The 26,729-nt window shown below is 47.8% G+C and overlaps 1 protein-coding gene across 8 annotated transcripts in view; it reads left to right on the top strand.

Annotated features, from left to right (window-relative positions):
* The window catches only part of SUN1 (Sad1 and UNC84 domain containing 1), a 406,387-nt gene that overhangs the window by 319,480 nt on the left and 60,178 nt on the right, over nt 1-26,729 (top strand). For 6 of the 8 annotated variants that reach the window (XM_085629317.1, XM_085629315.1, XM_085629312.1 and 3 more), the window contains 3 exons: nt 17,368-17,414; nt 18,015-18,156; nt 18,843-19,094. In XM_085629317.1, the coding sequence (XP_085485443.1) occupies nt 17,368-17,414; nt 18,015-18,156; nt 18,843-19,094 (441 nt within the window). The remainder of the gene's footprint in view (nt 1-17,367; nt 17,415-18,014; nt 18,157-18,842; nt 19,095-26,729) is intronic. The other 2 variants (XM_085629313.1, XM_085629311.1) reach the window with 1 other exon arrangement.

Raw genomic sequence — 26,729 nt, 5'->3', positions numbered from 1 at the left:
AACCCTTCATCAACCAGGCTAATTTGAATCCAATGGCAAAGTGAGCAAGGAACCCATGTCTGGGCATAACATACCCTTTCAACTTAGGCCGAATAAAGCAAATACAAGGAGCTGATGGACGGAGCACTGAAACTTTTCAGACACTCACCCCCAGTCACAGATCCGAGTAGAATCCATCATCGTTCTTTAGCTCACTTCGCCACCCCAGTTCAGACAGGTATATGCAAATCAGTCTTGACCCTGTGCCTCATGGGAGCAGTCCAGCCCGAATTGCCATTGGGGTGGCGAAGTGAGCTAAAGAACGATGATGGATTCAACCCAGATCTGTGACTGGGCCAGAAACACAAAGTCCTGCATTTTTTTTAAAACAAACTGACCAGTAGATTTATCAACTTTGGATGCTGTTTCTTCCTCCTACTTTCAGTCATCATTGATTCAAATGCCTTCCTAAGGTATTCCAAAAGAAATATGACGGCCTGTGGTTCCCTAGTTAAACATGTCCTGTAGCCTTAAACTCTCTTCACTCTCACTTGTGAATGGTGTGGGGGGAAGCAGATGATCGTAACTGGGTACTTCTTTGTAATTTCCCGATTCGAAGTGCTGCAGCTTATACATTCCTTGCCTTAGGACACCAATCATTGGGGTATAATCTCCAGTAACCAAATCTTTATTTTCCTCCGCACACCCATACGTGCTAGTGCACCTTGGTCATTCCATTATGTGGAACAGTCTGCGCAAATTAAGGAGGGCGTTGCAACCCGATATTAAACTTTTGGGTGTGGTGCAATAACGTACTTCTTATCGGGTTAGTTGATTGGCAAGCCCTTTGCCATATACCCTATAAGCCAGATTTAATGGGGTCAAAGGGTGGTAGGATGCCAGGCTTCAGGAGCACTACAATTGAAGCAACACAAAAAGAGATGATGGACCGAATGATGAGCAGTGTCACATATTCACACCCAGTCACCGATATGGGTTAAATCCATAGTTTTTTTTGCTCCCCATGCCTCCCACGTTTGGACCCAGACATATGCAAATGAGTCTCGACCCTGCTCCCCATAGGAAACGTCCAGCCCGATTGCAAGCCAGGACAAATAAAGCCTCCTTCATTGAGTCTGAAAGGAAACCCTTTTTAGCGCAGCCTCATGCGCCTGCAATAGGTGAGGAGCCAACAAAAGATGGGTTAAAACTCAGTCGGGAACCTGTCCTTTCCCGGCCCTGTTCCCTGTGCTATTTGTGTGATCGCTACCTCAATTTCTTCCAAGGTTAAGGTGGCCTCCAACTCCTGTTTGTGTAAGGAGTTGATTGTGGGGTTCTGTGTTGTCCTTGTACAGATCTTTATAATAAGTCTTGAAATTTTTATTGATCTCCTGTTGGAAGTACACCCATCTGCCCTGATCCTAAGCGGAAGGAAGCTATAGGGGTGTAGCAAGGAGTTCTCCAGTATTGGATCTTTCATAGATTGACATGCTTGAATCCTTCTCTGTCATTGAAGTGGGATTCCCACTGTACCATAGTAAAGCAGTATGGAATAGTACCATAGGTTATAATGGCAATGCAAAGTCAGTTTAATAGCCTATCTATATCCTTTTTTTTTTTCTTTTTTCTTTTTTTTAAGAAGGACCAAACTTTAACTATACCCAATCTGGCAACAGCACCCTCTAGAACACTCCCAACAAAGGCTGAGCCCCTCCTATTTTCTACTGGACGCCTTGTAAAGGGAGTCTCCCTGAGCTCTGCTCAGTTATTTCCAGTATATTCCAACTTTTCTCCATTTACAATGACCAAATCGTCTAAGAAAGACCTTTTCAGATCCTACAAGTCATGTAGAAAGAAAAGGCTGCATGTGGATGAGCCGCACAAATTTCGCTCTACCTTCAACATCGGGTAAAGGAGTGCAAGACTTGTTTAAGATTTTTTTATCGTTTCAGAAAACACACAGGTTAGAGTGATACAGGTCATGTTTATCGATTTACACACGCATTAATTTTACAGCTTACAATCTACCGCGAAGTAAAGGAGTGCAAGACTTGTCGCACATTCTCTTCTAAAACATAGAGCGACAGAGAGGAGGGGCTGCTTTTGTGGGTACAGAAGTTAAAATCCCAAAACTCCAGCTCTTCTGAGGAGAACAGGTACTCCTCTGAGAGACCCCATAAAAGGTCAAGATCCTTAGACCATGGGGATTCTGAGGAGAGTAGAAAGGCCTTGAAGTTGCATCCTAAGGACCCTCTGGGAAATGAGAAACTTAAGCTCATCCTCACAGGGGCGGCCTCTTCCTAACCCTCTACTCAGTCTGTGAAGAAAGGGTGAGAAAACATTCTCCCTCCTCAGAACTGTGGACATAAGTCAAAAAATCTTCCCGGAACATAGTCGACGACGACATCACCGTTCAGGCTAGTAACGGCGACCATCGCCACCGTCTCGTCCACAAGGCCAACGTCGTCGAGGACATTGGCAGCTATTAATGCTCCCGATCGGTCAACCAAGGTGATCTCCTCCACTAAGTAACCATCAACAGCGGAATTCACCTCAGCTGCACCATTAATGACCGCCTTCTTGCCATCGACGCCTTTGTTTACCTTCACGTTGTTGACAGGAGTATCGACAAAGATTACAAGGATAACAAAAACGGCTTTAAGGCCTAAAGTGACCTCTCTAAGCAAGGTCTCATCTTTGCTACCCAGTCACTTATTAGGCTTCGAAGAATCGGATCTCCACATGCCTTTTGGAGATGCACACAATCCTTCAGAGCTCCAGGTGAAATACCAGGAGGAAGATGATGATGAAGAGCATTACTATCAATCTTAATATGCCCCTCCTAGGCAACGTTATGAACACTACGAATACCACATGCATCCTCAGCCTAGACAAGGTGAAAATTCAGATGCATATTTCTCTAGTTCAGGACTTACAGACCATGCTGCAGGATTAATGGAGAAGAGTTTCTGAACCTCCACAAGAGCAGCCAATTGTTTCACCCCAGCCTGCTTCTCCTGGCGCGCCAAGAATATATCCGATAATGCTCAGAATGACACCAGTCCTGAATATTGCAGCACCTCCATCGGAGAACTACACATCCACATAGGATGAGATGCCTGACTACCCAAAATCCATGTGACGTTAGGGATGACTACCTTGTCCTTACTCAGTCTCCTACATCACTTCATCCATCGGAGTCTCCCCCAGAGGATATCGGGGGTTTTCATAATCTGATATACCGAGCTGCGGTGAGATTCCATCTTCCAAATTCTGTATCGCAGTCTGACGGTTTTCTTCATGATTTTAAAGAGCCAGCCAGAAAGTCTGAGAGCCATCCCCATTATAGACTACATCTGGGTTGAGGGGATTAAAATCATGAAGAACCCTGGTGACGGTAGTGCCAGTACCGCCTCACCTAGACAGAAAATACAAGGCCACTGATTCCCCTGCTTGCTTCACCAGTCATCCCAAGCCTGACTGCCCTCTCTCAAGCGGCACAAAGGCACTCTAAAAATCCTTCCGCACCCATCTCTGCGCTACCAGACAAGGAGGGCAGGCACTTGAACAATATAGGGAAAAGATTCTCCCTTATATCTGCCATTACAGTCTGAGCAGCCAACTCACTTGCGATCCTGGGGTGCTAGGACCACTAGATGTGGTCAGATGTCAGCAGTCTGCTTGATTTGATCCCTGAAGACAGTAAGGCGGAAGCAAAATAGATCCTACAGGAAGGAGAACGTACTTCTTCAGAAATTATACTGTGCTCTCGACATCGCCTTCACTGGTTTTTGTCAAATGGCCTGAGCAGCAGTCTTAAGATGCCAAGGATGGCTCAAGGCTGCCTCTTTTAGACCTGAAGTCCAATCAAATATCCTGGTCATGGCCTATGACGATAAAACTTTGTTTGGTAAACCTCTTGCTGACACTTTATTGGCTATCAAAACTGACACTGCTAGATCTCTTGCCACTTTCCAGTTCAAGAAGCTGCCCTTTGGGGAGCTGGAGGGAGCGGTTTCTGTACCTTCAGAGGCGGTTATCAGCGACCTCTGCATTACCAGCCTCAATCTCCATATAGGCCTGCCTACCACCAACCATCCTCAACAGCCTACAGCAAGCTAGGCGCATGCCGAAAGCAACCCCCACCCGGGTCATAATGCAGGCCACAGTGTCCCAGACCATCGACGGGCTACATCTGCTCTTCCACCCATGTGGTCGTGAATATCTCCAACTACCTCTCCCAATGGAAGCAGATACAATTGGACAAATAGATGTTGGACTCAGAAATCTACAGACATACCTTAGTTTTTGTGCAGAAACCACCAGACACTCCTCAAAAGGCGCACACCTACCTCGTCTTCACTTACTGAGGAAAGAAGCTCTAATAAGGGCGCTATAGATAGGGTTTCTTGTTCTCAAAAGGGCATGGGATTCAAATACAGTTTTTTTTATTATAAGCAAGAAATCAGGAGAATGGAGACCTATCCTCTACTTTAGGAAACTAAACAAATTTCTGCGCAAACAGTCTTTCCATACGAGTACTGTTTCCGACATGCTCCACCTACGGAACAGCGGGGATTAGGTGACCCTGGATTTACAAGATGTTCTTCCACATTCCTATACATCTAAAGCATCGCAAGTATCCCCATTTCACCGCAGCCGGTACCCATTACTGAATCAAGTCTGCTCCTTGGATTTTCTCGAAATGTCTCGCCCCGGTAGCAGTCACACTTCGCAAGCAAGGTCATTGGGTATTCCCCTACCTAGACGACTGGCTGCTAAAAGCCTCAACTCTGCAACAAGGGTCCCTCGACCTGCTGTTCACTGTTTTACAGACTAGGCCTCACAGTGAATTACCCAAAATCCCCACCATCCAAAGTCAAACCAGGATACACACCTCGATAACATCAGAAAGCAGGCCTATTTGTCACAAGATAGACAACGAAGATTATCAAGCCTGACCCTAAAAATCTCCAAAAGAAGGTCTGTTTTAGTCAGCTGTTCAAGCCGCTCCTCGGAATGATCTCCTCTTCTATAAACTTGGTCCCGCTTGCACGGCTAAAAATAAAGCCACTGCAAGAGGAACTCCAGATGCAATGGATCCAATCAAAAGGCTCCTTCGAGGATTTAATTGACATTACCCCAAGGATGTGGGGGACACTAGCGTGGTGGTCTCAAGCATATCTCTCACAAAACCTCACATTCCTCCCATCAGTTCCGGACTTCGTCATCACTACAGATGCCTCCTTGGAGGGCTGGGGCTGCTATTTGCAGGACCTGCAAATTCGGGGAAAATGGTCCGTACTTCAGAAATCGATGCACGTCAGTCGTCTAGAGCTCTAAGCGATTTTTCTCACTCTTCAAGCCTTTCTGCCTCGAATAGCAGGAGCCTCCGTGCTGTTCTGTACTGACAATACGAACGGTGTGTATTACATCAACAAGCGGGGGGAACAAAATCTCTAACTCCCTCTCAGGAGGCTCAAGACCTTTGGGCTTGGCTTACAGCCCACAACATATCTCTAAAAACCAAGCATGTGTCAGGAGTGAACAAAACCTTGGTGGACACTCAGAAGAACCAGAAACAGTTATCTTGAGTGTGAGTTGAATCGATGGTGTTGGACAAGATCTTCTCACGCTGGGGCAAACCAGCATTGGATCGCTTCACAACAGACAAGAATGCCAAATGCAAGTTCTATGCCAGTCCATACCTGCTCCCAGGGTCGTCAGGGAGTGCCCTTTCAATGAGATGGTCTGGGATATATGCATACGTTTTCACCCCTTCCCTCTTATACCGAGGATCCTCACCAAGATGAAGATGGGGCACTGTCTCCTCATTCCAATAGCTCCGAAATGGCTCAGGCAGCATTGGTTTACCACGCTCCTGCTGCTCTGTCTGAGTCCAATCCCATCTGCCTACCCAGGATCTAAACCCTCTTGACAAGGAACAATGGCCAGATCCTACACCCAGAACCAGCTTCTCTCCAATTACATGCTTAACTCCTAAATTCAACTAGACTGTAGAAACAGTTTGGCCAAGGCAAGAGCCCAATCAACAAACAAGACATACAGGTTGAAATGGAAAAGATTCTGCTTGTGGTGTCTGCAATCTAACCTTCATCCCTCGGAAGCGTCACCTGAGCAGATCATTCTTTACCTACTCACCCAAGCCAGATCAGGCTTGGTACATGCGTCTTAAAAGTTTACCTGGCTGCAATTTCAAGATACAGGCGTTCCGCTCTTTCTTGCTGGAGAAGAACGTTAGTTACTTACCTGTAAGTGCAGTTTTCCAGTATTGGTATTTTTCATGGATTTACATGCAACCTACTCTCCTCCCTTTAGCGGCTCTCCTCCTAGATTGGGATTATTCATTCCCACTTGTGCTTTGAAAATCTGAGGGACTCCCCCTCTGTTGGGAGTGTTCTCCAGGGTGCTGTCACCTGATTGGTTATACTCCAAGTTTGGTCTTTTTTTTTTTTTATAAAGGACTTAGGCTGTTAAAGTGACTTTGCGCTGCCATTATAGCCTATGGTGCTATTCCATACTTCTTTACTATGGTACCGTGGGACTCCCACTGTGATGGGGAATGATTCAAGCATGCGAATCTATGAAAGATTCCAATACTGGAGAATTGCAGTTAAAGGTAAGTAACTAATTTGCTTCTGCTCGCATCAACCATGTCCGAAGGCTAACAGCTTTATCTCCTGTTCCATGTTGGCTCTGTAGCTATGCCTTATATATTCTAGGTTGGACAACTTATGCAATAGCGCCCTATAGCCCTTCCTCAGCTCAGTCCGTGTTGCTAGTCTTTCCGGGTGCGACAGTCATCCTGCATGGTTCTAATATGGTCCTCTGTTCTAAGCACTTCTTTGTTCAGCACCCTTTTCACCCCATACATGGTTTTAATGCACATCCACCCTCCAAACCACCTTGAATTCATCCTACTCCACAAGTGCCCCCAACACTGAGCCATTGTTTTCCATGAAGTACTGCCATATGGTCTCACCAGTTTGCATACCCCTTGTTGTTAAGAGCTGCTGTTGGTAGGTGCCACGTAGGGATCCTCCAACAGGACCTCCTTCAGGTGAGAGTGACCAGTAGTGGGTTGTGATCAGAGAAGGGTGCACCCCCAGTACTCCTCCCGTACAAATTTATGCACCAGATTAAGGAAACGGTGCACTATATCTAGGCACGAGTGTAGTAAATGTACTGTTCAGTAGTGTGAGCATTCTCGTTCCTCAGGATTCAGCTCCCTCCATACATTCTCAACTTGCATGTTATGTGCCCAAAGACTTATCTACTGAGAAGGAGCACAGGACTGTACTCCGGGGACCGGGGGTGCCGATCTATCCCTCAGTAGGTCCGGGACACAGTTAAAGTACCCGCACCATATCGAAAACGCTATTGTATTGCATAGGAGTGAGAGCGTCAAATAGGCAAAGAAAGAAGCCAGCTCTGCATTGGGCACATATATAGCCACCAGCGTTAGAGGCTTCCCATCTAGCAGCCCACTCCAGCACCACTGATCAACCCTTCGGATCTGAGTATAGGAGACTGTGTACGGGACTCCCAGGGACACCCACATACGTACCTGCTGGTGTACCCCAAATAGGTAATGGCAAATATCCCACCCCTCCATCGCTTACTTAGTTTAGTAAGCTCACCTGCCGTTAAGTCTCTTTCCTGGAGGCATGCCAACTGTGTATGACCACTTTTAAGATACGAATGAGTCCTGTCTTTTCACATGTGCCTATACCTCTCACATACCCTGTGAGTAACCAATACTCCTGTGTTGCCATAATAAGTTGGTGTGCATTTCCATGAATAGATCCCCAGTGAAGGAGAGAGAGAGAGAGAGAGAGAGAGAACGAGAGAGAGAGAGAACGAGAGAGAGAGAGAACGAGAGAGAGAGAACGAGAGAGAGAGAACGAGAGAGAGAGAACGAGAGAGAGAGAACGAGAGAGAGAGAACGAGAGAGAGAGAACGAGAGAGAGAGAACGAGAGAGAGAGAACGAGAGAGAGAGAGAACGAGAGAGAGAGAGAACGAGAGAGAGAGAGAACGAGAGAGAGAGAGAACGAGAGAGAGAGAGAACGAGAGAGAGAGAGAACGAGAGAGAGAGAGAACGAGAGAGAGAGAGAACGAGAGAGAGAGAGAACGAGAGAGAGAGAGAACGAGAGAGAGAGAGAACGAGAGAGAGAGAGAACGAGAGAGAGAGAACGAGAGAGAGAGAACGAGAGAGAGAGAGAACGAGAGAGAGAGAGAACGAGAGAGAGAGAGAACGAGAGAGAGAGAGAACGAGAGAGAGAGAGAACGAGAGAGAGAGAGAACGAGAGAGAGAGAGAACGAGAGAGAGAGAGAACGAGAGAGAGAGAGAACGAGAGAGAGAGAGAACGAGAGAGAGAGAGAACGAGAGAGAGCGAGAACGAGAGAGAGCGAGAACGAGAGAGAGCGAGAACGAGAGAGAGCGAGAACGAGAGAGAGCGAGAACGAGAGAGAGCGAGAACGAGAGAGAACGAGAACGAGAGAGAGAGAACGAGAGAGAACGAGAGAGAGAGAGAGAGAGAGAGAGAGAGAGAGAGAGAGAGAGAGAGAGAGAGAGAGAGAACGAGAGAGAGAGAGAGAACGAGAGAGAGAGAGAGAGAACGAGAGAGCACCCGCATGCAACAAACATAATAAACCATGGAAAACATATCCCTGAAACTGCGCCAGCCACAACCAGAGAGGGCAGTGGCATTCCTTTGCCAGTTTTGGCCCTTTTTTATTTCACCATTCTGGTGCTGGAGTTAATGACCAGCTGGGAGTGTGACCACAGTAGGTGTCCCCGCTGTGCAGCAGAGCACTGCAAACAGCAGCTCTCCTGAGCATGCACAACTACTGCACAGGGCCCGCCTCGAAGTGCCTCTGTGCCACCATTACCGGTGATGGTAGAATGGAGCCCCGAGTTTTTTAGGCCCGTGTAGGGTTACAGTGGCCTCACAGACCAGCTTTGTGCCGCAGTTTTCCCGCAGTTCCGGAGAGCCCTTTGCCACAGAGAACAGTCTCACCCAGCAGAGTGTATGGGCTTGGTCCACGGGGGGCCAGCACAGTCCAATTGGTAGATTGCAGTGGCATCGCCGTCACCCATGCAGTATAGTGCTTAATCAGGGAGGAGGACCAGACACCTGCCCATGAGGCCTCCTGATGTGGACAAAAGGCTACTGTGACTAGGCCCTGCTGTAGTTATCTCGTCGGACACCATGAGACGCTTCCACGCTCTCTCCCGTCCACGATACACCTGCACCCTCCTTTGGGATCTCAATTGCCCTTGCCGTTGCTTTGTCTTCTCTGCAGTCCCCACTGCAAGAGAAGTGAAGGCCCGGGTTACCTCTGCTCCCTCACCTCTGGGCCTGCTCCTATACTCTCCCGAGGCCTACAATGTGGGTGGCTCTTGTCAAATGGTTGGACCCTGGGTACTGCCGGCTGCCCTGGGGCACTGACTGCATGTCACAGCACCCACTGGCGTCGCGGGCTCCGGCACATTGCTACTGTAGCCACTGAGATCGCAGCGGGCACACCCTGTCAAGCCGTCTCGAGCACCTCAGATCGGTAAGGCATTGAGTGCGCCGCAGAGGCCTCGGGCATCGCAGATGACCAGTGTGGGGTGCCCCCCCCCCCCCCCCCCCCCCCTGAGATTTTTGTAGCAATACCCCTTGCGCAGTGTCAGCGGCTCCGCGTCCGTCGTTGGCGCCGTGCGCCGGAATGACGTCGTCGGAGTACTTAGACGCCGCCCTCGCGCGCTGACGTCAGTTCTTCTTCTTTTTTCCGCGCCAGACAGCGCCGATCCGGGAAGAGCTTACCCCTTAGTCAATTTCTGACAAAACTTTTTTGACTCTTTTTGGTCTTCTGTCGACTCGACTCTGGTGCCGGTAGGATGCCTCGGTTTAAAGCCTGTGACTCCTGTCATCGACTGATGTCAGTGACAGACCACCATCGCCGGTGCCTTTACTGCCTGGGGGCCGACCACGACGCGGAGTCGTGCCCCGATTGTCAGGCCTTGACCTCGAAGGCTAGGCGGGAGCGGTCCCGTAAGCTTCTCGAGCTTCGGCACTCTGCTCCACGCCGCTCACGGTCCCGGTCCAGAAGGAGGTCCAAGGACCGGTCGCGGAGCCGCAGCCACCATCCTCGCTCGTCGGGCTCAAAGTTTTCAGGTAAGTCGAAGCGATCAAAGAAGTCCAAGAGGCGACACCGCTCTTCGGACTCCTCTTGCCGGTCGCGCGACTCGGCCGAGGGTCAGGGTGGTCCCGCGGCTCCATCGGAGCCGCAGGAGCCGCGTCCGTCCCCATACCCACCGGTCCCTGGCAATGACGCGACTCCGGCGGAGGTCAGTGCCTTCCTCTCGGCCATGAGGGGCCTGGCTCCGCCGTCGACGCCTGCCAGTGCGCCTTCGGGCCCCGTGGGCTCGACTGGGCGACCTCGCGTGTCGGGGCCTCCTCCGCCGGCGCCGACACCGGTTCCGCCTCCGGTGCAGTCTCCGGACAACGCCGTTTCCCGGTTTAGTCCCGGTCCCGGCGCGGTGCCGCTCGATGCCGCTTCCGACGCCGATGGATGAGCGATTCATCTACCGCCCGGCTCCGATCATTCCTCCTGTTTATCAGGAATCGGATGATGGGGGCAACTGGGAGGGGTCTGAGGACCCTATGGCCAGACAGGGCCAACTTTCACAGGACTGGGCAGACAAACTGGGGGATGCCAGTGGTCTGGACACCTCCCCGGATGCTGGTTTCTTCTCTCCTCCGACTGTGGCCTCGGAGGAAGGTGCAGCTTTCTCAGTGGTGCTGCGCAAGGCGGCCGAAGCCCTGGGGCTCGAGTTGCCTGCTCTGGCTGTGAGGACTAACATCCTCACAGAGGTGCTTCAACCGTCAGCAAGCTCCACAGAGCATCTGCTGCAGTTCAATGAGGCCCTCATAGACGTTCTGCAGGGCACTTGGTCCAAGCCCTCCACAGTTCCTCCTGTGGATCGGAACGTGGCCCGGCGCCACCGCCCTGCTCCGGGCGACCCCAGTTTCCTGTCCCAACACCCCACCCCCGAGAGTCTGGTTATCCAGGCCTCATCTTCCCACTCCTCCTTCCCGTCCGCTCCTCCGGATCGGGAATCCAAGAGGCTGGAACAGTTCGGAAAGAAGCTGTTCTCTTCCCGGAGTTTGGGCCTGCGGTCTTTGAACACCGCTTGCCTCTTGGACCGTTTCTCCCACTCTCTGTGGGATACGGTGGAGGACGTGCTGCCACTGTGACCGGAGGAGGCCCGGACACGTCTCTCCCAGGCGCTTGCTGACGGGCGAGATGCAGCACGACATGCCATACCGTGTGGACTAGACACCACGGACTCGCTGGTTAGGGTGATTTCCACCACGTTGGCGCTCCGGCGCCACGCCTGGCTGCGGTCCACGTCTTTCTCGGGGGATGTCCAGAGTACCCTCATGGATATGCCCTTTGATGGCACTCGCCTTTTTGGTGAGAAGGCGGGTAGTGCGCTGGCTCGTTTTAAGGACTCCCGGGCTACGGCCAAGTCCTTGGGTCTCTCGGCCCCGCGGACGCAAACTTCCGCCTTTCGCCCCTTTCGTGGCCAAGGAAGGGGCGCCTCCTCACGTCCGCCTAGCCACCGGCCGCAGAACCAACCTGCACGCGGACGTGGATTCCGCCGTGGCGGTACGGGAGGACAACGTGCCGGTCAGTCCACATCCACCCCGGCAGCATTTGCCTCAAAGCCCTCCTAGTCCGAGCTTTCAGGCCCATTCCACGCCAGTGGGCGGCAGAGTTCGCCATCACCTGCTCCACTGGCGATCCATCACATCGGACAGGTGGGTGCTGCAAATCGTCCGAAGGGGCTACTCCCTCCCCTTCGAGACGACCCCTCCAGCAATGCCACCGCAGTGCCACTGTATGTTGGAGGATCACTTGAATCTTCTGCGGGAGGAAGTTACGGCCCTCTTGGCCAAAGGGGCCGTCGAGCGCGTTCCTGGTCCAGTAGTAGGTCGTGGTTGCTATTCCCACTACTTTCTGGTTCCCAAGAAGGGCAAAGGGGGCCTACGCCCTATCTTGGACCTCAGGAGCGTCAACGCCTTCCTCCGGAAGGAGCGGTTCAAGATGCTCACCTTAGCTCAGGTTCTGGCTGCCCTAGACCCAGGAGACTGGATGGTAGCGTTGGACTTGCAGGACGCCTATTTTCACATCCCCGTCCTGCCGGCCCACCGGCGTTACCTGCGGTTCACGATGGGTCAGGAGCACTTTCAGTTCACCGTGCTCCCCTTCGGCCTCACCAGTGCCCCTCAGGTGTTCACGAAAGTGATGGCGGTGGTCGCAGCTCATCTGCGCAGATCGGGGGTTCCAGTCTTCCCCCATCTCGACGACCGGCTGTTAAAGGCGGGCTCGCCCCAGGCAGTCGTCTCCCACCTCCAGACTACGGCCGACCTCCTGCATGTGCTGGGCTTCTCCATCAATGTGCCGAAGTCACACCTGTGACCCTCCCAGAAGCTCCTCTTCATCGGAGCGGTTATCGATTCGGCGCAGTTCCGGGCCTATCCTCCGGAACAGCGGGTCTGGAATATTCAGGCTCGGATTTCGGCCTCTATCCTGGGTTTCGGTCAGGTTGGTGCTGCGGCTTCTGGGGCTGATGGCCTCCTGCATCCTGTTGGTGCGTTACGCCAGGTGGCGAATACGGGCTCTGCAGTGGGACCTGAAGTTTCAGTGGACCCAGCATCGCGGCAACCTTTCCGACCATGTCTTGATCTCGGAGGGCACTGCGAAACCGTTGCAGTGGTGGCTCACGGACCGCGATTGGGTCAGGGGCAGATGCCTCTCCCTACCCCAACCGAAGCACGTAGTAGTGACTGATGCGTCCCTCCTGGTATGGGGGGGCCATATGGGAGAGGCGGAGATCAGAGGCCTCTGGTCTCCGGTGGAGTCTCAACTCCATATCAACTTGTTGGAGCTGAGAGCTATCCGGCTTGCACTGAAAGCCTTCCTTCCCTCTGTCCGGGGAAGTGTCGTGCAGGTGTTCACGGACAACACCACCGCCATGTGGTATTGCAACAAACAGGGCGGGGTGGGGTCGTGGACGGCTCTGCGCCTCTGGACATGGCTGGAACACCAGGGCATCATCCTGGTGGTTCAACATCTGGCGGGCTCTGTGAACGCCAGAGCAGACGAACTCAGCCGCCGGTGCATGATGGATCACGAATGGCGTCTGCACTCGGACGTGGCGCAAGGTCTCTTTCTGCAGTGGGGAGAGCCTTGGTTAGATCTATTCGCCACTAAAGAGAACGCGCAATGTCAGTTCTGCGCGTTGGAATTTCCAAGGCGGCACTCACTCGGAGACGCTTTTCGTTGCGAGTGGAGTTGCGGTCTGTTGTACGCCTTTCCGCCTATATCACTTCTGCCCAGAGTACTGAAGAAGATCCAGAGCGACCGGGCCCAAGTCATCTTAGTGGCTCTGGATTGGGCACGAAGGTACTGGTATCCCGAGCTACTCAGTATGTCAATCAATCCTCCGGTACGACTGCCTCTTCAGGAGGACCTTCTGTCGCAGCAGCAGGGGACGGTCCTCCACCCGAACCTGTCCAGGCTCCACCTCCATGCGTGGAGATTGAGCGGCGACAGTTGATGTCATTTGACTTGCCTCCTGAAGTCTGTGACGTCATTCTGGCAGCCAGGCGTCCCTCCACAAAATTGGTATACGCCTGCAGGTGGAACACATATGTGGCATGGTGCACAGCAAAGGCTGTGGATCCCCTTTCCGCCCCTCTTTCTGAGGTTCTACTCTTTCTTTGGCCCAGCATGGCTCTGCTCTGGGCACCTTGAAAGGTTATCTTTCTGCAATCTCTGCTTTCTTACGGCTTCCTGATCACACTTCTCTTTTCAAGTCCCCTGTTTCGCGTTTTCTTAAAGGCATTACTCACATGTTTCCCCCTGTCCCCTTCGTAATGCATCAGTGGGATTTGAATCTTGTCTTGACCTTTCTGATGTACGCTCCCTTTGAGCCTCTTCACAATTGTCCCCTTAGTCTTCTGACTCTTAAGACTGCTTTCCTGGTAGCTATCACCTCGGCTAGACGGGTGAGTGAGCTCCAGGCTCTGTCATCTAAGCCTCTCTTTCTGTTCATCCGTACAAGGTTGTCCTCCGGACTCGTCCTTCTTTTCTTCCAAAAGTGGTGACCCCCTTTTCACATCGGGCAATCGGTCACATTGCCCACCTTCTTTCCGCCTCCGCATCCTTCGAAAGAGGAAGAGAGGCTCCACCGTCTGGACCCCAAACGTGCGCTGTCCTTTTATTTGGACCGCACCAGACAGTTCCGGGTGGACGACCAACTTTTTGTTGTATACGTACGTGCTAAGAAGGGGAGGGCTGTACACAAGCGGACCATCTCACGGTGGGTCGTATTGTGTATAAAGGTTTGTTACTCCTTGGCGAAAAAGGACCCTCCTGTTGGGCTGAGAGCCCATTCCACCCGGGCCACTGCGGCGACTACTGCCCTGGGACGGGGAGTTCCCTTGCAGGACATCTGTCAGGCGGCGACGTGGGCCTCACTGCACTCGTTCGCCAAGCACTATTGCCTGGACAGCCAAGTCCGGAGAGATGGCTTCTTTGGCCGTTCTGTTCTCCAGGACTTTCTGGTGTGATCTTGGTTCGCAGACCCTCCACCGGGGTTGGTGTTGCTGGGGTATCTATTCTAAGGTGAGGAATCTAACTTACGTGTTTCTTTCAGATGAACAAGTTACTTACCTTCGGTAACGATGTATCTGTAAGAAACATTAGTTAGTTAGATTCCTCACCGACCCACCCATCCTCCCCGCTCTGCGAACCGACATCTAGGGTTAAGGTCATCCTGTTCAGGGCCCTAGACTTTTTGGCACCAGTGTCGGTCTCTTGCATGGCTCTGCGTTCCTGGCGCGGAAAGCTATGTACAAGAACTGACGTCCGCACGCAAGGGCGGCGTCTAAGTACTCCGACAACGTCATTCCGGCGCACGACGCCAACGACGGACGCGAAGCCGCAGACGACGCCTAGCGACGCACAAGGGGTATTGCTACAAAAATCTTTCCGGATCCAGCCTGACGCCTGGGGATATTCTAAGGTGAGGAATCTAACTAACTAATGTTTCTTACCGATACATTGTTACCGAAGGTAAGTAAGTAACTTGTTCTACAGGGCTTGGTGCACTATATGACTATGTGAAGTGGACATTTGTGAACAATAGTCTATGGCCACTGGGAAACTGAGCGTAGGCATTGCACTGCTGATTTGAATGGGATTAGGTTAGTTTCAATGCTTAAAAGAAATCACTGAAAATACCTTGTTAATGGGTGATATTTATTTATGCTTAGAAGACAAAAAAAACCTGCTAAAGTAGCCATAAAACTCACCTTAAAAACATTCAGTTGTTGTAACAAAGTGTGCAGCCAGCCCATACTCAGCCCTCGCTGTGCACAGCGAAAGAAGTTAAGTTCAGACAGATGCTGGGTAGAGGCCTCAAGACTGACCCTTGTTACATACTGCCATAGGTCCTGTGACGTGGCTTATGCTAATACAGGGGCTTGGTGTTGGGCTTGACAGAAGACCAGGCACTGCCGTCATGTGTTGCTGTGCTTGGTCTTTGCTGCGGTGATATGATCACAATTCATGTCCTTGATGATGTCAATGGGGAGGTTAGACATGTCATTGAAGAAGTGGGTTTATGAGCATTGATTTGGGTGAGAATTATGGTTGCATTGGTAACCATAACTAGCACATTTCTTTTTAGAGGGAACAATCCTTACAAGAGTAAACCATCCTAACAATAACATCCCTTCAGCTGAAGTTTTGTGAGGGAATGGATTTATATCTGTATGCCTCAAACGCATTGACGTGGTTCATTAAAGTTCTTCCACCTGCACAGAGGTGAAAAATTCTATACCAGCTAAATAGCTAAGTGGAGTCTGATTTGCTGTTAAAAGGTTCAGTACAGTGGTTGCTGGCTTGTTCCATGTTGGATGATTTTACAGAAAATTAGGTAGTACCTGGTAAAAATGTAACTCAGTGGCTCTCATCTTATCAAAAACAATAGTTGCTCATAACATTGCCTTGTTGATGGTCAGTGTGCACTTCTGTGATCCCACCTAATTTTTCAAAATGCTGGCAAGTGTATTTCAAAATAGTTATTCAACAGTGGACAGCATGACAAAGTTGTATTATGTGAGAAAGAACGCTATTATTTTGTCCTAATCGGCAACCAGCAATCTTTGGAGATGTATTTTTGATCCTTATTAGTCCACCTCAAAGGGTTGTTCATAAATAGATATTATTGCCAATAATACGGACTAATTGCAGAGGGATCTTGGCGCTGCAGGTTGCATAACATAGTAGCCAATAATTCCCATTTTACTTTACCATCTGTAAAGTTCTGCCATATCCAAAAATTATTAAACAATTTAATAGCTCCTTACTCGGATGTAATGCATGGTGAAATGTAACCAGAGTTCCCGGCAAATTGTCAGACTTAATCTTGTTTCCACTTTTGCCTCTGACTCCCTTTGTATGCTTTCCGTTTTAATTGTTCCCTAAAGGAAGTACTGCATTCACCCCTTGGAGTTCCTCTGGGTGAGAAGTATTCCAGCTAACACGAAGTGCAAGCATTTATTTTCCACACAAGCGACGGGTGATCTATCTAATTTTGGTGCCAGTGTTCGTTGTGGGTCTTCCCTTGATAAAAATATTTGCCCAGATTCTGCTCTCAGTATGGGTATAGATTTGATCCTTGCGGTTTCCGTACACCTAATGTGAATGCGTTCTAATCAAAGGGTATAAGTAGAGTGCATGGCACAAAGTGCGATGAGAAGAAGGGGGTACTTGAGGCAAGCTTTTTAAGGACAAATGGGGATGAACCTTGGAGGTAAAACTAGTGAGGTTAAGTGTGGGTAAGTTAACCTCCACGAGCTCTTTCTCCAGCCTACAGAAAAAGAAACTATCAAATAAGACATTTTGGAACACTGTTTCGGTTCCACAGAATACCAAAAAGGCAACCAGTTCAGTTTGGCTAGTGAAGGAATTGCAGCCCAATAGTTGTCCTCATGAGTAGAAAACTTAGCAAAAGTAATTTGAGGAAAAGATGGTTTCTGTCATTCGACTCAAAGATATCAGAGTTGCCATGAAGATAATTTTTCCTGCAGTAAGGCTATAAAAGTTTACTAAAGGGCACCCGAGATAAACACGGCAGAGGGTATTCAATACGTGTTACTGCCTGGAGCGTATAAAAGATTGAGAACTATTAACAATGACAGATATGTTGTTCTTCCTTTCATCTACTGTCTGTATTTCATTAGGTACTGCTTTTATAGCCTAAACAGTTACTTCATATGTGATTTCTTTTCCTATTTTAGGAGCTCCAAAAAGAACTGGAGGTTGCAAAATCCACAAAAGCAGAGAGGTATAGCCATTGCTTTTAGGTTGATTTCTTAAAGTTTTAAATAACTAGTTTTTATGTAGTGGACCTAACCATATACAAATTGTTTCTGATGAGACGTGCCTTGGTTTTCTGAAATATTTCTGAATCCTTAACAAGTTCTGCTGATTATCTTGACCACAAAAAGAAGTGTGCCATTCTTTGGAGTGGAGTACTTTGGAGAGAGGGCACTTTGTGTATCTTTTCAGTGAGCTAATATTTAAGATAAGAAGGAGGATGGGTTGTAAGAGAGTGGTGCAGATCCTAGACTTTGAAACAATCCTTTGTTCCAATATCTCCTGATGACTAGAACATCCATATCCCATATGCACAACTTAATTAAGAATCATTCCTTTCTAAAGTGGGAACAATTTTTAAATCTGTTACTTGTTTTGCTTTTCAAAAGGTATTTGCAACCAACCTAATATGAGACCTATTATGTAGAATATTATAAATATTATAGTCTAACTTTGAATGTATTCTACTACATATAATTTAGATGTGACAGATTGCTAAACTGAGGTGAAAGGTGTTTTCTGAAATTCTTTTTTTCTTTTTTTACAATTTGTTTCATGTTTCTTTTAGTAGAGGATTTGTTGAGCAGGAGGAATCCCTGATGAACAAGATTCAGCATCTGGAGTTAGAGTTGGCTGAAATTAAAGCAGAATTGTGGAACTGGCAAAGCTTTAAGACCAACTGTGAAAAAATGGAAACAATACATGAACAAGTAAGTCTTGTATAGGCAATCTGTAGGGTTGCACACACAACTAGGGTGTTCAGATACAAAAACTACTATGTTGAGTACTTCACTGTTGATTAGTCTTTTTAAATAAATATGACCTGGTACTAGAGATGCTGGACAGAAAATGTCTGCGATGTAAAGTGTGTTTGCCATATAATGTTTTCATGGACGTAAAGAGGGTTTTTGACCGTTATGATGTAGCACATGTTTCCTTTAAAGGCTGTAATCTTTTAATTTGGTACTTCCTAGTTGGTTCGGTTGAAGAGCCAACATTAGTTTTGGGAATAACAACTCTAATAATGTCAAACATTTTTAAGTGAAAACTTATCTCTGCATCTATGGTTGTGTAATAGTTGTATTACTCATTATGAGAAAATTTCAATTACATGTGCAGCAGATCAGGTTTCAGGGTTTTATGAAATCACTGTGTTGGCAAACTGCATATCTTTGAATGCCCAATGTCTTACTGCGGGGAAGGTGGGTTGGCTGGGAAAACAATGAGGGAAGTAGTTTCTCAGCTGGAGAAAGCAGTCACATTTTTGGGTGTTAAAACTTCTATGGTCTTGCTTGGTAAATTCAAGTTTATCAATGTAATTCTATTTTCAAGAGTATAATGGCAAAAAGACTATTGGGAAAGTTTTAAAATAATTGATTCTTTTTTGGATTGTTAGGTAAATGCCCAAGTAAAGGAATCTGTTAAAGTGTTGTTTTTTGGAAACCATGAGGAAGATTTGCCGGAATCGCTTCTGCAATGGCTGTCATCCAAATGCGTGAGCAAGAGTGAATTCCATGTATCCTTGCAAGATTTGGAGCTCAGGATACTTAAGAATATCAGTCAACATGTGGCTGTCACAAACAAAATGCCCACTTTTGAATTTGTAGAGAGTGCTGTGGCTGGAGGGATTACTGGAATTACTGCTGAGGTAGGCCTGCTGTTCTTCTTGTATTTACCACATACACTGAAATTATAGTTTTTTTTAAGTAGCTGTACAGCAAGTCCGAAGTACTAAACATAGTAACGGAAGGCTGACTAGGTAGAAACAAGCATAAAGAAGGTTCGTGTTTCACTGTGTCTTTTCCTCTCCAATCAACAAAACATGAGAAGGAAATATCAACCTGTAGTGTTTTTAACAAAAAGGTCTCATTTCTGTTTGTGTTGGATTTGCAAGCACTTTGGCTGGTCCTAAAACAGCTTAACAATGTTGACATAGAAGGCAAATTACGTTGACATTTAAACTTGAAAAAATATATATTTATTAAAGCCACTCTACTTTCTTGTTTTGTGGCACTGTAAATAGCACAAGTTGGATCCACTCAACACCATGCCATTTCATCTGTGTATTGTATTTTATTGTATGGTTAATAAAAACCTTTACAAAGGATTAAAGAAAGTGAACAACTTGCAGGTAGACTCAAGAATAGGTATCACAAGTGCCTATGGCCCTAGTACTTGTAGGTCGTTCTGCTTCTGGTGCAATAAAAAGTTTATCAATGAACAGAATAGGAGGCCTCGGACCTAGTACAGGACAGGGCGTAAAATGTGACTCTGGATGGTGAGCGTTGTTCTTTAAATAATCAAAATCAATAGACTGTTCTTTAAAATTAGTTAAGGCAGCAAACAAGGCACCAAGGAGGACCGGCTTGAGAAAGACACTGAAAGCAATGTGCAAATGTTGCATAACACTGCAGTTAAAGTGCGATAATCGGCTGAGCTGTGTCGGACAGCAGGTGGGTTCTCTTGCTCAAGGTATGCCTTGTGCAGTCCAAGAGGTAAGGTGTAATGCATTTCAGAAATGTGGCATGGTCTGCCTTCCTCTTTTGTACAGATGGTATTGGCGTCCGGCGCGGAGGCGATGGTTTTGGTGTTTGAGAAGAAGATACTTCAGTGTTAGTACAGTTGGCTACAGTTTGAAGAAATTTGACAGTTTTCATGTTTTGTGATGTATTTGCTGGTTTCAGACTGGCGATCACTGCTTCCGGCATGTACGCCCCCCTAGGTCAACTCGGAGAAGAGTTCTCCTTTGCTCCATGAGTTGCGTACAGGTGCATAAGATATGACCTAAGGTTTCTTTACCTTGTCCGCATAGACGGCAGCTTGTGTCGTGGGTAGCTAGGCGGTGCCAGGACGGCAAAAAGGCCCGGAAGGTCCACTCGCCCATTCATAATGCCACAAGCCGCAGTTTGATCCATATTGGGTAGGTGCAGCTGATGTAGCACTGCTGCTTGGGAATAGGAGTTTATGACTGACCACGCGTGAGAGCGCTTTCACAGAGTTGTCATGTCTTCTAATTTTGACATTTTTTTTAGCTGTTTGGGTTGCTAGGTTCTTGAAGACCTGTTGTGAGAGGTGTTTGTTCCAAGCTTCGGCTAGAGAGAATTCAGACAGTTTGGCCTCGAGGTGTTGTGTGTATGAAGATGATCTTGAGTCACAATGCTCAAGTTCACGCTAGATTAGGCCATGCATGGTGTTAGGTGGGGCCTGTCTGAACCTGTGGCAGAAGTTGAAGAAGAAGCTGCCTCTTGCCCAGTGCTGTCTTGTGATGTTGAACTCAAGTCTTACTTGCACCTGTGATGCTCTTTTAAGGAGACGCAGAGTGGATTGTATATCTTGGTGGCCAGTTAGTCTACGGGCCCTTTGTTCTTGCCGTGGGTGACTTTGCACCTGTATGTTAGAGTTGGTATGATTTTTGCTTTCATCACCTGGAGGAGGGGGGACGGTGGGGGTCAGGGCTAGGGCCTTGTAGCTTTAGTGTGATAGATGATAGGGCAAACTTTAGGCTGGAGCCCTTGTTCTTTATGGTGGATATGTGAGAAGTGAGTGACCATTTGCTGTCTAGCACTATTCCGAAGTATTTGTAGTGCTTACTGTGCTGGAGCCTGGTGCCCTTGTGTAGTCATGTAAGGTGGTTACGAGCTGTTGGAGGCCGACCTTTGTCTGACTGAGGAGCAGCAGGTCATCTGCATAGAGCAGATGTGACATGCTTTGACCTCCTAATTTAGGCAGGTAGCAATTTGTTTCGTCAAGTTGCTGGGACATGTCCGCTATGTATGAATTAAATAGCAGGGGGCTAGCACGCAGCCTTGCTTCATTCCAGAGCTCGTGGAGATCAACCTGGATATGCAGGAGCAGTCTCCTAGTTTGATTCAAACCCATGTATTGGTGTGGAGCTGTATTATTGCTCTCAGTAGGCCGTCGGGCAGTCCCCAGTCCTGCAGTTTACACCAGAGGAGCCCTCTTGGAATGCTGTCGAAGGCGGCGTTAAAGTCCATGAAGCAGGAGTAAACGCCCTTTTGCCTTTGAATGCTTTGTCGCACATGAGGGCCAAAACAATCCAGTTTGAGGAGGTGCCACACTTGTCCCTGAAGCCACATTGGTTATTGGGTATGATCTAATGAAATTCTGCCCAGGCTTTGAGAGCATCAAGTAGCAGGATAGTGTACAGTTTGGCGTCGTTACTTAGAGCTATGAGACTGTAGTGACTAGGGTTAGATTTCGAGCCCTCTTTAAAAATTGGTTGGATTATAGAGCCTCTCCAAGACTCTGGGATGGAATCTGTTGCCAGGCAGTGTTTGAACAGAGGAGCTAATACCTTGGACCTGAGAGCTGGGTCAGAAGCGAGGAAAGCAGTGGGTAACCCATTAGAGCCAGGAGCTCAGTCTTTGCGCAGCGTTGCCAGTTTGTGTGTGCAGCGTTCCTTTAGACTACTACAAACTTCTGGAGGATTTGTGGGGCCAGGCATTTTGCTGGCCTTTGGGGGCACAAGCCTGGCGCTGTGGGTGCCTTTCCAGCTGCTGAGATTGATTGAGCGTTTGGGCCCTGACGAAAAGTGGGCTGACAGACAAGTGACCCACTCTGGATCTGGAATGTTGGCGTTGGTCCTCTTGCTTCCAATTGTGGTTTGATTAATCAGGGACCAACATTTTCTTGGGTTCCTTCCCTTACTGGCTGCTAGCAGGTGAAGCCAGAATTCCTCATTTCTTTCCCCTTTAGCACTCCAGAGTGCTCTCCTGAATAAGGATCTTGATAGATTCACGCTCTTTCTTGTGGCCATAGATAAAGGTTGCTTAATAACGGCTTGCATGTTACGTTTTCCTCTACTTTTTAGCAGCTTCAGATCTTCTGTTTAAAAGAGGGCGTGTTGCATGGCTTTGTCTGTGGTGAGAGTTTGCCTAGGAGTTCCTGCATAATTTGTTCAATTAGGAGAGACCGCTGCCTTATAGGGGAGTTGTTTTGGGCTATGACTTTGGCCAGTAGCGCTTTGATCCATGGCATTGCTTCCTGACTGATTTTGTCGTCCCATCTCAGTCACTTTAGGTTTTCTGCCCGCCCCCCTGTGCTAGTGAGCAGAGCGGCCTTCAGTCTTAAAGGGCTGAAGGAGAACTTAATATGCTGTGGCCTATGATCGCTGTTGTGGGGTAGCCCTAAGGAGAAATCTCTGATGTGATGTGATCAAAAAGTCCCACCGTGCTGAGGGTAAAATCTATGTAGGAAATAGACTTACCCACAGATCTTGTCCAGCCAGGTGGATTGTCACCACTAAAGTGGCTGTTGAGAAGCCTGATGCCTAGCTAGTCACACTGGTTTAGGAAGAAATTGGCTATTTTCTGACGAGGTTGGCTGAGGTAGATTTTGAACTGGACGGTCGTACTCAATATCTAAGCTTTTGGCCTCCCAGCCAATTAGCCCCCCAAATAGGTTGATGTTAAAGTCACCGGGTAGCAGAATATTAGAGGAGGGATATTTTAACTTGAGGTTGGTTATTAACACCAGGTTCCTCAATATCTCCCTTTTCCTATGCTTGGTTGGGATGATGTAGATGTTAATAATCATGAGTGAGTGGTCTTTAGCGTTTTGGTGGAGAGTGAGGTTGATTGCTTGAGCCCAGGGCACTTTCAGATTAATTTCTTCTGCTGTGTGGTACAGAGCTGAAGAGATATAGATCGATAGGCCGCCTATTGGACAACTACACCTGTTGACTTTAATGGCTGGTTTCTGGAACTCTACAAAGCTGGTTAGTGTGACAGTGGGTTGAGCCCAGGTCTCTTGTAGCATGAGGACATGAAAGTCCTGCCAAAATGGTGCAGTGTTGTTGGTTTCGATTTTTTGTTGGAGCCCGTGTATGTTCCAGGAGCTCTACGTGGGGGCTTCCTGACCCGGACTGAATTGCTTTGTCATGCTCTCCTGAAGAGGCTCAACAACAAGCTCTAACTGCTGATAGATATGGCACAGAGTAGAGAGGCTGAATTAAGGAGATGTGTATAGTGTGTAGCAACACTAGAAAAGTCAAAGCACAACTCAGTCAAAATCATGCAACCAATTTCTCAAAAATAAACGAAATGTAGGTAGAAAAGTGACAAAATAATTTTAAATGTGCAGTAAGGGGGATGGGAAGTGTGAACCTTAAAAGTTTAAAGGCAAAAGGCCCCAAGAGCAAGTGAAGCACCAATCCGAGATCGCTGTTGGTGATTGACTGGGACCTTCATACGATTTCAGGCCAACCACAATGAAGTGGAGTTTGAATTCACCAAGCTGATTATTGCAGTCAAAGGTTTTATGTTCTGACACTGATTTCCATTAAAAAAAGTCTGTCGTCTTACTGGGGACGGTTGAAGACTGTATCCAGCAAAGGCCAGTCGAAGTCAGATAGACATGGAAGAAGTCCAGCTGTAACTGTTTGCTTTTGCAGTAGAAGCTCCGAATGGAAAGTTTCATGGCTGAAGAAATGTTATCAATCGAATACTTTTTTATCCTTAGCCTTGTTAAGATCTCTACCTTCAGGCTTAGTATTTTTTGTAGTTCACCGCCTTCCAGCGTGGGGAGCCTGAAGATGTATTAGACTAAGTCCTTTCAAGATTGCATACCTTTACTGTGAGGTCACAATGAAGCTTCTGAGGTTATGAAATGTCCCAAATTTTCAGACTTTATGGAGCAGTTCCTCTTAGTAACTTCTAAGGATACTAGGACCTTCGGGATAACACTTGGTGGCAACGACAAACTCTACAAGAGGCCACTAGCCAGGTTCAGTCCAGTTCTAGTTGTAACTGGTCAACTAGTCACTACTCGAAATTAAATGGCCTCTTCAGCTTTTTTTAAGTCCTTGTAGCCACACAGGAGAGCAGCCACTGACCCTTGGAGTCCATTTTTTTTAGTTCTGGGCACAAGTGGGAGCAGGTTTAATCCCTCAGGTCTCCACACAGATCCAGTCCTCTTCTGCCACAGGTCCAGAAAGTGTTCTGAGGAAGTAGGGGTACGATGCTATTTTTGTTCAGTTCACTAGCCAGTGGATAGGAGTGACTCCTGGATGCTCTGACCAAGGGGTAAACAATTCCCAGCTACAACCCTTCCCACTTTAACAGCACACCCGGTTTCCTCTCTGTAAACTATTACATAGTGCACCATTCTTTGTAAAATTCAAAATGTCAGAACCCATCTGCCCCTGAAGGAAGCTTGTGGAACACTTGGAGTGTCTATGGTAATATGCATTGGTCTCCCTCTCAGTCATTCCTAAATTGTTCCTTGGCCAGCTCCCTGAGAAACTGAGACTAAAGTGTATCATGTGGGCATAAGATCCCTCTACTCGAGGCTTTCATTATCAGTATGCTGATAATTTACCCGTCTCCAACTAGCCCCTTTCAAGTTAGAGAAGTGCCTGGGTCCTTTTTAACTGTCCATCTTGGGTTAAACTTTGATAAATATTTCACCTAACCCAGCCTGCCAGGCCACTACCATTGTCTTTACTCTGATGACAGTATGTCACACCTCATCCAATTAGCTTCAACACTCCAGCTGCAGGCAGGCTAATGGTAATTAGTCTGTTGGAGCTCGAGGCAGGCAATGTCTGCATTTTTTAAAGTTACTTTTCCTATATATTAACCAAAAATCTGTGCTTTTCTTCCACCATGGAATTAGATGTTTAATATTTATAACCGTGGTTGAATCATTTCTGTAACTTATCTTAAACCAAAGTTAGCAAAAATGGTGTTTTAAATATGCTTTCGTTTTTCACAGCCATCATGAAATTCTTACATGTTCCACTTTTAAAATCTACGCATCCTGTCTTGTAGGCTACAATGCGTATGTATGGTTGACTAGTTTAGTATTTAAAAGTAGGTTTCTATCCTATCAAAAAGGATTATTTGACAGTGTTGCATGTAGATTTAAATGCTGTTGGGCTACACACTTAGGTCTGAAACCATGTTTTCCGTGTCAGAATAGTCAATGGCACAATAGGTACTGTACTCAACAGATGCTATTGAACTTTCTTGTGTCATTGGTGTATTTTCCTGCCCTACATACTATGGCCTTACAGGTTAGATAAATGCCATGTAGGAATTTTACCATGTATTTGGTGTCGGAGCACGTACACTGGATACTGGACAGAAGTACCTTGGTGCACAGAGTTCAAAATTCAAGAGTATCAAACCACAAAAATGGAGGTGCTCACACAGAAAGAGGCACGGTCTCACAACAAGCATTGGCAAAGCCAGTCGGCCTCGCCTTTTGGTTTTGCAAGTGTAGATCTGTTGACTTCGAAAAAGTTTGTGCTGATGTCTGTTCAGAAAAGCAATGGGAAAAATAGCGGTTAGTAATGCAAAACCGCATTGGGGGGAAAAGGTGCAACGAGGTACATGTGCACCTGAGGCATTCCATGATCGCATATGCATCCTAATTCTACTGTGGCCGCTGAATGATTAAGTTGACGTGACACGAGACAGTTTTTAAATGTAATCTTTACTGTTCCGGGGTGGAGAATTCCAGTCTTGCAGTGGTAAATAAAAATTAAAAATAATTGTGCAAGCGCGCATAAAAGACAAAGGAGTGGCCAGATAGCAAATTAACACTAATGGGCCCTATGTAGGGAAGCAGAAGAAGAGGGAAAGATATATGTGTTATGTATATATGTACATATGTATTTTTAGGTCTCGGCTAGCGATGGCTGCGCTTGCGCAGTCTCGCTCGCGAGAGATAATGACTTGGGAGAAGAGGGGCTTGAACCCGCCCCTCTTCTACCCTGTTCTCCATTGGCTGGCCTAGTAAATGCTGGCCAGCCATTGGAGAAGAGGTCCCGTCACTCCAATCATGCCCCGTCCTTTTCGGATCGGGGGGCGTGTTTTTTGCGAAAAGTCTCAGGGAGGAGACAACAGCAAAACACGCCCCCGAATCCGAAAAGGACGCTCCCTTTCTCCGAGGCATTTCTGCTGTGCCTCGGAGAAAGGCGGTGGTGTCTTTCGGTGCCCTCCATTAAATTCGATCATTTATGTAGCAAAGAAAATAAAAGTAATTGTCGCTTGCAGATTTTAACTCTCAATGTCTTCAGTCTCTCACATCAACATTTGTGCACGCTCTCTCGGCTTGCGGGTCATCGTTACACAATTCAAGCTGTTTTACCGAGCGCCAGGCACGTTTTACGAAAACCACCCCCTCCCTCACGAACATTTATTTTATAGAACTCTGGTTTCTCTGCCACAATGAACCGTGCTTGGACTATGGTCTCCGCTCTGGCAAACAGTACTTCGACCTCCTTAACTTCCTTTTATGTTGTGGTGCTACAACTCGG

Source organism: Triturus cristatus, chromosome 10 (genome assembly GCF_964204655.1).
Source record: "Triturus cristatus chromosome 10, aTriCri1.1, whole genome shotgun sequence".
NCBI classification, from domain to species: domain Eukaryota; kingdom Metazoa; phylum Chordata; class Amphibia; order Caudata; family Salamandridae; genus Triturus; species Triturus cristatus.
The sequence above is the reverse complement of the archived record's forward strand: the minus strand, read 5'-3'. Positions and strand labels throughout refer to the sequence as shown.